The sequence below is a fragment of the Antrostomus carolinensis genome, unplaced genomic scaffold (genome assembly GCF_000700745.2).
Source record: "Antrostomus carolinensis isolate BGI_N321 unplaced genomic scaffold, ASM70074v2 scaffold23628, whole genome shotgun sequence".
Taxonomy (NCBI): Eukaryota; Metazoa; Chordata; class Aves; order Caprimulgiformes; family Caprimulgidae; genus Antrostomus; species Antrostomus carolinensis.
The window spans coordinates 16009-28575 of NW_010334127.1; the positions used below are offsets into that span (position 1 = coordinate 16009).

Below are 12567 nucleotides of genomic sequence, written 5' to 3' on the forward strand. Positions count from 1 at the left end.
TGTAAGTGTCCCAGGTACAAGCAGAACACGTCCAGATCTTTGAGGTAGACTTGGGAAGAATGAGGGTTCTGATGACAGAAATACAAGATCTTACTGTTGGCCATTTGTGCGAGGAGTAACAGTATACAGCTGATGTGCTCATGTGTAAACAATATCATAGGGTTCAGAGTTAATGTTTAATTATTGTATGAAAAAGGGAGCAATATTCTTTCAGGTGTCTTTGTACTCTGCATACTTGCTTCCAGATTCTCCTTATTATGAACTGAATCTTATTCTTAGTATGCTGTCTTTTTTCATATTTTTTAAGTGTTGATAAAGTTGTGAGGCAAATGAAAAGCTGCTCTAAGTCCAAATGTTCAGAGCATGTTTTATTTAGTTTTATAATGCATACACAAAATGCATGTGAACATGAAGCAAAAGTGTGCACATGCACCTGCATGCTGGAGACAGTGCCCCTGCCTTTGCTTTAAAGCACCAGCTCACCTTCTTCCTCACCATCGCTGTTCTTTGCCTCCTTATCTGCTTGCACATACCCTAAGGCTCACATCCTGGAGAAATCCAAATAGATGTGTCAGGATCCTCACTGGAGCCAAGCAGATGACGTAGCATGTTTGTTCTTGAAAATGGATTCTGATTTTCAGGGCCAGCGTTGAAGATGCCGTACTTTTGGGCACAAGTCTGTAACTGATTCAGCATCACACAGAGTTTTGCCTGAAAATACTCTCCTTTTCTAACCCTGAGGCAGCTGCTTCGGTTTCAGCAGAAAATGGGTGTGTGGATAGTAATGAGCCACTGGCATTTTTACTGCTCTCTTGCCTAATCCCATGCAAGACTGGCTTAAACACACTGACTTAAAAATAGTGGTGGCTGGTTTGCACACTTGTTCTCCCACTGCTGCTTGAAGACCAGAGTGGTGTCTGCCTGCTACAGTGCTGCCTTGCGAAAACCAGCTGTTAACCTGCGCTCCATCAAATGCTGAAAGGTTCAGTGCCTTCCCTTAGAGTAATGTCAGTCTTTGTTCTTCTTTTGAAGCCTCTTGAAGTGTTTTGAATTGGCTTCATTTTCACAGACAAAATGCTTGTTGCTACCTGAAACTGTGGATTTCTCAAACTATTTTAGGCTAGGCAGAATGATTAGACATTTAATTTTAATTTCATTTTAGTTTATTCCCAGTGTGCTATCTTTCCCTCTCTTGTCTGTCCATCTTCCTTGTCACCTGAATAATTTTTACTGTTGACACTTTTCTGATGAATCTGAGAGAGTTAGAGATCTTAGCATTATTAAACTCCTTAAAATATTGTGGAAATTCACAGAAGAATGATGAGATCTGTGTCTCTCATCCAGTCCCTCTGCTTCTGCTCTCATGCAAAGGCTGTGGTATAAATCTGACTATTTTAATAGACCCAAGGGAATCTACACTTTGCTTGAGGAAGCCAGGTTTCTTGAATTCTCCTGCTACTGTTTGCTCACTTCATGGTGTCAAAGGTTAATTAGGTGGTGCTTGCAGGTATTTTATGTGTTTATTATGGGGAAAAGTCATCCTGTGAGTAGGTTTCTGAAAGTAGACGTTTAATCTAATTATAAAGGTGTTTTTTGTCCTGCAAATATTTGGGACTTTCAGATGCTGCTAATCAGGCAGCAAAGCACTCATTAATGTTACCAGAGGTACTGCATTAAAAACGGGCTAATATCTAAATACTTTATCTACTGTTGTCACCAACCAAGAATGATGAATTATTTTGTCAGTTCACGTACCTTAAAGTAGAAAACTTCTCTTTGGAATAGCAAAGATTTTTGCTTTCATAATTTTCCTAATTAAAAATCAGGGTTGCAGATTCTGTGCTGAGTTTCTGCCCTAGGCAAATCTTTCCTTTGAAGCTACAACTGGCCCCTAAAGAAATGACTTTGTTATGATACTGCTGGATACCTTCACAATGCTGTTTCAAACCAAATTTCTTATTCTTTAGAACCCTCTGTTATTTAGATTCATTCAATTTAAAGATTGATCTTGAAAGCAGAGTGCATTAACTGATAACTATGCCTCTGTAACCAATGACTGTCTTTTATGTCTTTCCTATTCCCTCCCCTGATCCTCCATCAAGCCACGTTGGCTGTATTGGCACTGGTGTGTCTGATCAGTTCTTCCACATATGTCTGCACATTTGAGCTTACTGTCCAATATGCTGTTTGCTAAGCTTTATTATACAGTCTGAAACCTTATAAAATACTCTCATCAGGGTCTTGCCAAAATTATTTTGGAAGTTTCTGAAGAAGATTCTAGGAGTAGATAACTTCTTTCTGAAGAACTGGAAACCATTCTGTTAATTTTGATTGCAGGTTATTTTTTATGGTTGTCGTGTTATCGTGAGAAGTCATAACTCTGATGGTAGTACATTTTGATGAATTGAACTTAGAAATATGCATAAGAACCAAATCAGTATTATTCATTATGCAGAAGAACCAAATCAGTATTATTTATTATTTAGAAAGTGTGATTACTACTTGTCTATTTGATGAGTGATAGTGCCAAATAGCAGAAGCGTATAGAACATATGTGGAGTTCGTATGCATAATCTGCAGACCTGTAGTTGAATTCAAACAGGTTATAGTTAGTTTTAAAGGAATTGAGTCAGAGGATAAGAGAAATGGGCTCTTTACATGGCAGCGTGTGTGCTGTGCACAGAAGTTAAATATTCAGCATTTTATTTTGAGGTGAGGTTAAAGACTATCGCAGTTGTGAAGTTCAGTTGACCGTAGCAGATGTTTGCTTTCACCTGGCTCTCAGGTGCACACTGCCAAGTGTCTTTAGATCGTCTCAGGGATTTGAATGGGCGGCTGTGTGTGCATAAGAGCTGTTGGGAAGAGGGAGCTGTAATAAACTGCATGATCAAGCTCAGACCTTCATTCTTGTTTCAGTACAGTTCTTAGAAAGAGAAACTGACTGAAAACATGTTAGAATTAATCCAACAGACTAGCAAGTTTTTCTCATCCAAACGTAGCATAATGGAAATTATCAGTGGCAAAAATAGTTAAAAATCTGAAATTGAGTAATAAAAGTAACTATTAATACAAATAAATAAACTTTTCAGAGCTTGTTTTATGTTTTGATAACCCTTGAGTTTAAGTGATTTACCAAGTCCTACAAAATCAAATCAACTACAGAGTCATTGTCAGAACTGATTTCTTGGCTCACTTCCTTCCTTTCCCTCCTGCTGCAGGATTATTCCTAAGCTACAGTCAGGTTTGAAGCCCCAGTAACAAAGCTTGCTCAACTTCAAAATCTGATCTCTCTCCTCTCTTCTGTGGCTTCTTCACTGCCCTTGAACATCTGCCACATATTTTCCTGAAGTCTTTCCATTTATCCCAGTCTGAACAATTCTGAGTGTTTTGTTGTTACAAACCGTAGTCTCTCTCCAGCTTCTTTCTTGTTTGTCTCACTAAAATTTCTTTTGACTTTAGTGAATGTTTTGTTTCAGTCCTAAGACTGAGTAAAGTAACACAGTTTTTGCCCTTCTTTTTATAAAATAGAAATTAAATTATTGAACATTCCAGTGCAGGCTGAACTATATGTATCTTCTGGCCTCCAGAAAGAAATAATTTATAGAGATATTTTCTTTTAAATGGAAATTAAGTTTGTCTTCCTAAATATTATTAAGTTGCTTTGTAATTACTCTTAGCAATTACTCTGTAATGCCTAGTAACATTTTGTATTGTAAACTGTATTCTCTAGTATAACCTACCAGATATTTTCTAGGTTAATATTTCACCATTTGTCATTTATTGGCCAGTTTTTAGTTTGCTCTGAGAAAGTGGACTTTCCTCTCTGTTACTGACCAACTAAAAATATTTAAAAACTTGAATTTGAATATGTGCTACTTTCTTAGCATTTGCATTATTTAAAGCTGCACTATTTGTCTTTTAAATACGCTATTATTGCAAGTCATAGAATATATGAGCTGTAAGTTCCTTAGGATAATGGTTTGAAAGGAGGAATAATTGCAAACTGAAGATAATTCATATTGCACAGGTACAAGGATAAGCAATAATCGCATCTTTCATACATATTAGCCAAATGTAATCTTTTTTTATAACGACAGAGGGAGACGAGCAAGAGTCTGGGTGGTGTAATCTGAAAAGTGACAAGAATAAATCTGTGTTAAGTAGATCTTTTAATCCTGGTAGCCTTGACAGCCGGCACAGCTGGGGAAGAGTGGGGAGAACTGCACGCCTGCTTCTGCCTCATCACCGCAACCATGCCCTGAGTGCAGCACCCAGCCGTGTGCCAGCCCCTGCTACGGTTTTCTTGAAGTCCCAAGTACTCATGCTAGGATCAGGTGACAAACTTGTCTCATTCCTGGTTGTTTGTCACTACCTGTAACAGAATTTTCCAACTGGTGAAGTAAATGCAAGGAGAAAAATCCTAGGTTATCATCTGATACATCTTTGAGTTTGTAGGACTTTTGCTAGAGAATCTACCCTGTGATAGGAGTGTGTTTGTTTAGGAGATCGGGACCAGAATTAATAGATGGCTCACTAGTGACATTACATGATGTGTTTCTCAGTGTAGAACAGCAATTTAATAACAAAATGGAGCTGGTTTTAAAGTAATCCCTTAGCTCTGGTGTGTCTTTAAAACCCTTTGGGTATCTGGTACTGCAGTAAGATCCTATTCCTTTGTCTTTGATCAAGCATGAGCTATTTTTCAATCCATATTAGTGAACTTACAGACACATTTTTGTAAGCAAACGTGTTTTGAGGTGTTTGTTTTGATCAGTGTTAAAACCTCCTCAAGTAAATGAAAAGCACATGTATGTTCTGTGCCACATCTTGAAAGTGTGGAGTCTGAAAAAAAACCAACCTGACATTAGATACTAGGTTGTGGGGAAGGGAGGAAAATAACCCCAGAAAAGAAAGGGGGACTGGTTAAGCAAGCGTCTGCAGTGTGAGAGAGGACTGCATTTATGTTAAAACCACCCACAGGAGAGCAGTGCATTTAGAGCAGTCCTTAGTCCTTCCAGTGTTGTCCCCCGTGACCTTGGTTGGGTGCTCAGTAGGGTGACTAATGGTTCACCATGTTCTTTTTTCCTGGTGACTTGCCTGTTGCCTGCCTCTGGGTTTGTGATTCCCCTTATGCTGACTTCTGCAGTATTCCTTCAGTCTCTTATCTCAGGGCTTTGATGCATATGTTCTGAAGGTGGCCACCGTGACTTTGGGTGGCAGCAGATGGTAGACCTTCAGGCTGCCACCGGCTATACTGGTGTTAAGTTGGAAACTTAACGTTTGATGAAGAATCAGTAGTGCATATGAAAGAGCTTTTACTGCAGAAATATCTTTTAATTAAAAAAAATTAGCATACTGAAACATTTGCTAATTTCTCTGCGTTTAAAGGATCCTGAAATGAACTGTTTTCTTAAAGCTAGACTGTGGTTATTTACTAGGCAGGTTTTATTTTATTTTTCTCCAATTAATTGTACCTACTATACTGAATTGAATTTAATTTATTTTCCACTAAGCTGTTGGATACACTGTAAATCAAATCTAAGAAGCTAATTTTTTTAAGTAGCTGCTTGCTGTCAGCATCAGAATTAACCCTTGACTTAGAGAGAAAAAAAAATCACAAGTAGAAAATCCTATTTGGCATCACGGAGGGTTATTGTTATTTGCCACTTTACTGAGATGCTGCCATGCAACGCTGCTGTGTTCACTTGTGTTTTGTGATATGCCTGGGAGCCCAAGTGCTTGTACAAAACAGGGATGTCTGTGCTGCTGAATACACTTATTTACATTATATGTTTATTTATGGCAATTGCTATTTGCCTGTCAGTGTTTTTGGCCACGTTGAGGTCGTCATCAATACAGAAGAATAGGGAAAAAACGAGTAAGCAACAGTGCTGCAAAAGCCAGCATGATACGTGGACCTTGACTCTGTTCGTACATTGGTAATACAAATAGGATTTTGCCTTGTCTCCTTTTGTGCCACACTCTAGTTGCTAAGTGGCAAGGAATGCCCTGCTGTGCATTTTTCTCCCTCCCCTCTGAGACAGGATGCTGAATGTTACAGCTGACCGCTCATTGTTGGGAGGTATTAAGTATTACAAGTTACACAGTAGTAGTCATCAGTGAAACAGGTTCCATCAGCCTGTACAACCAAGGAGCAGCCTGGTCGAATGCGAGTATCTCTGTGTGATCTGCTCTGGAGAAGGACAGAGTTATGCAGTAGGAAATGCTACGTGGAATCCTGTTTTGTCCTATTGTGCCATTGCCACTTTGTATTTTAAATAGAAATCTTAGAAAAAGAGTTACTGAAGAACTTGCAAGCACTTCTTTTTGTGCAAACAGGAAAGTCTTGTTGGGATAGCACTCCATCCAGAAATTGGCTGTAAAGCGTGAGGTGGGGCCACTAAGTTGGCATTCATGTCAAGAGCAGGCTTACTGTTACGCACTTCTGCAGCAGCCTGGTAACGCATCCAAGAGCTGCTCACCTTTCTCTGCTCTGGATGTGTGATAAAAAGTCAAGCAAATATACTTGTGACAGTCTCTTTCCTTCCTGAAATGTCAGTTTTCTGCTAGTGATTTATTCATTCTTGCAGTCCTTTAATTATTTGGGTGAATCTGGTTAAACCAGGACAGTGATATGCATGCAGGCTCCCTCCCCTTGAAGCAGATTTTTTTTGTCTAGGCAGCTCATGTAAAGTAGTCTGCTAGGGCCAAATGCAGCTTTGTTGGGTGAATTTCTAAAGTGACTTTTATGGTTCTTCCTGAGCTTCTTGGTGTCCCTTTTGAGGTAAACAGTCTTGCAAAAAAATCTGTATTGAATCAGCAAAGAAATAAGAAGTGGAGCTGTAAGTGATCATCACTGGGGGAGAAGGTATGATGCTTGATGGGAAGAAAGAAGCTGGTTAGTAAGACTGGTTTGTCCATCTAGGTAGCTAACCTAAAAGGCACACAAATATTATTTGTTGTTACTCTTATAAAACTGTAGCTGCTACTTTCACTTCAGTATTGTAATGTAAGAACAGATGAAGCTAGCCCTAAAGGGACCCGTTGTCTGCTTTATTCCCGTCGGGGGTAGTCATCCTATATGTTGTCTTATAGGACAAGGGCTCAGTAATCTCTTCTGTTACACCATATGCTAATACAGTGCTGATAAGCAAGTGTGAAAAATGAAAGGGAGGAATACATTAATTGTATTTGTGCAATAAGGTATGCTATCAAAGGTAATTATTTCATGACAGTTTTAGTTATAGCAGTTGTTTTATCATGGAATAAAAGATGACTTTAGGAGCCTTTTATTGGAAAGACAATTGTATCAAATTAGTACCAAATTAGATTTTTGTCTTTATAAAGGTGAGCAAACCCATGAGCAGTTTTTAAATTGGTGTCTTCTACTCTACAAATGAACAAATCCTGTTTGAGGGTTAAAGAAGCTATTATTCTGTCCTTTATGCTGACAGCTTCATTACTGATTGGCCTACTGTTGGTATTAAAAAAATGTTTGGCTCCTTATGATCTTTGTGCATGCAACTATAATATTAATACAGACCACAGAACTGTTCATTAAGAAATGACTTTAAATGAGGTTGATGCTTGTAAATCTGGAGAGATACAGATGTTAAATGCTGCCATTCCTTTTCATATACAGCCGTATGGCTAATAATTTCCAAGTGGCTAAAGCTCTTGTTAGCAAGAGTGCTGGTGTGTTAAGAATGGCCCTATAAATAACTTTAAGAACTGAAGTTGAAGGTGCTTCTTTTAAAGACTATTGTTAACTAAACATTATTGCCAAACAGATGGAAAGCATTCACCAGCCTGATGTTTTTAGGTCTAATTATATTATCGCCAGTCCTGTACGGCTCAGTTGAAGAGGTGTATCCAGAGGCCAATTTATAATCATTTAGCCAACACCTGTTTGGGAGATATTGACAGTCAAAGGGCACATTTAAAAAAAAATCACATATGTTCTCGTATTTATTGCCTCAATGTGAACAATATCTAGTTACAAACAAACTTCAGACAAGAAGGAAAGTGACTGTAAACACATACTTGTTTCCATACAATTTTTACCTTCTTTTGGCACCTCTTGAAAGTGGCTTTTATTTTCTTTCTTTCTTTCTTTCTTTCTTTCTTTCTTTCTTTCTTTCTTTCTTTCTTTCTTTCTTTCTTTCTTTCTTTCTTTCTTTCTTTCTTTCTTTCTTTCTTTCTATTTTACACCTTTTGGTTAAGCAAGGAGAACAAAACCAATTTTACAGTTGTTATTTATTCAGCAGGTTTCCACTGTTTCTGGAGGCCCCAGGTAAGAGGCCTGATAAACTGTTCAGCAAACTCGGTGGCGTAGGGACATGTGCCTTTCCTTACTGTGCCCTTGGCATGGAAACTGCATCATTCCTTTGTCAAAAAAATCTGTTACAACAACTTCTGTTGACATTTTTTTCCCCAGAAGATATTTTAAAATTGAGTGCAGTCCTGGTAAAAGAGGAGGTCTTTGAGGTGGAGAGGTATCTGTCACTTTATTTCTTTTGGTGAAATTTGGTGAGAGAAGAATGATTAAAAAAGGTTCCAATTCTCCTCTTGCTTGAGACACCCTAGGGTGTGATGAGGAGAGATGGAGGGCAGTGTTTTGGATGCGACCATCCCAAAGAGCAAAGGTTGCTTTGCTGCATCTGCTGCTTGGGGGAAGCCAGCACAACCCTGCCCTGGGACCTTCCCTCCTGGCTTGGCCTCCTGAGCTTTTGCATGTCTCCAGCCCATCTTGCTGTGGGCACTGGATGGGATGGCTCTTTCCTCAGTTCCCCTTGGTGTGGGAAAAGCCAGTGTGTCAGCCTGGTAGACTTCACCCTTTCAGAGATATAGCAGGCATGACTGCATTGCTGCCCCACACAGCAGGGGGATAAGGAGACTGTGTACTGTGTTGTCCTTCTCCTGTCACCTGATGAACACCATGTTACTCCTGACACATCATTTCTGACAAGAAGTCTTTTTTGATGTGAGCTGACTTGGTCTTCACTGTATCTTGGCTGTCATCTTGGAGTTCCTGCATCTTGTCTATTGAACTCAAAGTTTGGTAACCCCAGTGCTGGTGTTTGCAGCCTTTAGGCATTTGATTTTGCAGCCTAAGTATTTTTGTGTAACTGTATGTGAATATTTACACTGGAAGTTTACAATGTCTATTAATAATCAGTGGGTGCACACTTTTGTTGCTCTTCCTAGAGGAGGGTTGAGCTTGTGCTTGTGCTGCTTGTGTGGCTGTCTTACAGCTGGTGCTTTTCAAGTACATCTGTGTTCTTGGAGTTTGAAAACAGTTAATTCCTGAGCAGGTTGATTTGAAGATAGAGATGTGGAGGGTTTCAACTCTTTAATGATGCAGTTTCCTACATATATATACGCATACACATATATTTGTTTGTTTGTTTTGTTTTCAACAAATAAATAAATTGAGCTTACTAAGAGGGAGGACGTTATTTAGTACTTCTCTTATTGCTGTGCTGTGTTTAAAGTGCTTTCAATAGAGGTAATGCGCTCCTACCAGAGATTCTCTCTGCAGTTATAGGTGTTCTCCTCTCTGCAGTGAACCCATCCGCTCTTTTCTTGCTAAATACATCCTTTTTTTGTCATTGTTACCTTAATACTATTTATAGTGGCACAAAGGGCCTTCCTTGCAGCCCCTTCTGTTGCAGCTTATGAGCACTGCAGACAGAAATGGCAGTGAAGGAAGAAGACAGTAGTGACTGTACAGTTGGTAAAACATTTTTTTTTTTTTCTTGTCCTGGGCATGTGTGTAGCCAGTTCTTAGTTTAACTTCTTGGAAAGTAGCTAGTGACCCCACAAAAAATCCCCTCTGATAACCCCACTGGTAGGCAACACATTTGATATATATGAAGCCTGATAGGGAAAAGTGTTGCCCTAGGAAGGTAGGTACAGTGAGGATTTAAAAGAAGTGACATAGGAAAGTAGTGCTATGTGAAGGTTACTTTTTGTGCTTCATTGTGTTGCTACCATTACATTTCTATAAAATGGGTTCTGCTAGATTATTGCTGTAATTATAAAGTACTGGTTATTTCTGTTACCAAGTTAGGATTCAGTCTTTAAGTTAGCTGATTGGGAATCAGACACATTCTGGTAGTTCCCTAGAGATCTATATCCTCAACCATTTTTCTTTCATAAAAAAAAAAGACTGGTTATCATATGTATGCTGCAGGGCTTTATTTTTTATTTTTTTTAATCATATCACTTCCTTTGTAGTAACATTCAACATTAGATTTAAAAACCATATTTTGTTAATTTACTCATGTGAATCTTAAATATTTCTCTGAATACTTTTTTGCTTAGGTTTTGCTTGTAATGGACACTAGAACGCAGCAGACTTTTATACTGAAGGTGAGTAAAGTATCTTATTACGTCTCTAAACAGTTTGGCCTCCTACATTCAGCCACCACACGGAGATCAACTGACATCTAATGTATAGAGTTATCTCTGTGATATATTGTTATGTTAATACACGTATCCCTATTAAGTGCACTGGAATTCTTTTTGTTGGTATTCAGTTGCTTTCCCTTCCTTCCTCTGCAAAGTCTCTAGTGCTTAGATATGCTGGTTTACTCACTTCACTTGCCACCAGTTATTGAGGCCAACACCTTAGCAGGCTTCAGTAAAGAATCACAGTTTCAATGTGCTGCTTAAAACATCTGTAAAACCCTGGTGGTTCAGGACATACACGGGCTGCTGTTGAAGGTGAAAATTCTCCTTAGCTCAAGTGCATCCACAACACTTTGTGTTTGGTCTTCCCTTAGCTGAAGAATATGATATTAGCCAAAGTGAATTCCGGATGAAATGGATGACTGGTCTTATTCAAAATTGCTTTCCTATGTTTTACATCAATAGGCTGTGGAAACAGTTTAATGTTACTAAACGATTGAATTAACGAATAGTTAATTGGTCAGAATAAAATTTTTCACATTACTCTTTTGTGTTTCAGAAAGATCCCAATACGCTCAGAGCATCTGTGATGCTTGAAAATTGGTTTAGTTTGAGTATTGTTATTGTGGCCATTATTTCAGGCTCCCCTTGGCATGAATTCCACTGTTGATGGGAGGAAGGGCTGAAAAATTGTGTCCCAAACATGGAACTCTAATTAGTTGTTAACGTTTTGTAACTTTGCTTCAGGTCTGACTTACAACCCTGCCTTAACTTTGTGCATCTGGCCTTTGAAATTGTTTGTCTTAAGTATGTACAGGGTACAGAAAACCTGTTTGTTGCTCAGAAAGGACTTTTTGTGAATATTGTATATTAGAACCTCACTTCATCTACTGACAGATAGGGTAACATTGAATTTCCCATTTAACTGCTTATGTTTATCAATATTTTAATAGGTCACACTATTGACATTTTTTTTTTTTCTTTCTCTCTCCCCTCCCTTTCTCCCTCCCACATCAATTTTTTCACTTCTGGCAACTTCATCTCTGTGCTACCTCCCAAAAATCATTACCTCTCAAGGAGACTAATCCTTTCCTTTCCTTTTTGTTATGGTGGTTGTTGTCTTTAGTAAAGTACAATGGAAATGTGAGGATTACCTGTAAGGCTAAGGCGTTCTTTTGTCTTTAGAACTTGAATAGAAATTTTTTAATAGTGTCTTTTGGTCACACACAAAAGTAAAATTTTTAAAAAAGGTCACAGGGAAATAACTGAGTGTCATCCTGATGACTTAGTTTGAGAGAGATTCTAATAAAAACATTGACCCATGTAATTGATTTTAATGGCAGCTTTGTGCCATCTTCTGTTCTCTGGAAATGCGCCAGATGCCATCAGCACAGCCTCGGGGGACTGAGGGGCATAGAGCAGCAGATGAGTGGTTTCTCTGAAGCCCAGAGTAACTCGGATAGATTAGTTTGGTTGATAAACACAGAGCACAGCAGGCTCCAAAGGCAACTGAGGGTACAACTGACCTTTTTGTTCTCTGTCAGGGTCTAAGGAAAAGTAGTGAGTACAGCAGGAGCAGAACGACCATCATCCCCCGCTGTGTGCCCAACATGGTGTGTCTGCACAAGTACATCATCTCCGAGGAGTCTGTCTTTCTTGTGTTACAGCATGCAGAAGGTTTGTCTCTCATTTAAGTATATTGTTGAAAAGAGTCAAAGGTTTAAGTTTTAATCAATGGTACATTTTGTTGTCAAATTAATCTTACACATTTAATTAAAATATTTTTAGTGTACCTTAGGAGATGTCATATAAGATACCCCACTCCCATCCTCTGTCCCTCCCCCTTTTTCCCTTCTCATTCTGCAGTAGATCTGATTCCTGTTTCAAATGGCCTCAAATCCTGATGAGTTACTTGAATTGTAGCAATATTGAAAGCTTCCAACTGTTTATTTTCTACAGAAGAAGAGTGAGTGCTTTGACTGAGATAAAGTCTTTGGTTACTTTTGTAAACTTTGACTAGTAAATCTTTTTAGCATCTTATAGTTAAAATGAAAAGTATTTACAGAAGAATTTAATAATTCTCTGCTAAAAAACATGAACATTTGCCTACTGGTTAATATTGCATAGTTATTCTGATCTGGATTTTTAAGAAAA

The 12567-nt window shown here is 38.6% G+C and overlaps 1 protein-coding gene across 2 annotated transcripts in view; it reads left to right on the forward strand.

Annotated features, from left to right (window-relative positions):
* RPS6KC1 (ribosomal protein S6 kinase C1) overlaps positions 1-12567 on the forward strand; it is a 47539-nt gene that overhangs the window by 7459 nt on the left and 27513 nt on the right. For both annotated transcript variants that reach the window (XM_010174119.2, XM_029086531.1), the window contains 2 exons: positions 10327-10374; positions 11958-12090. In XM_010174119.2, coding sequence (XP_010172421.2) covers positions 10327-10374; positions 11958-12090 — 181 coding nt within the window. The remainder of the gene's footprint in view (positions 1-10326; positions 10375-11957; positions 12091-12567) is intronic.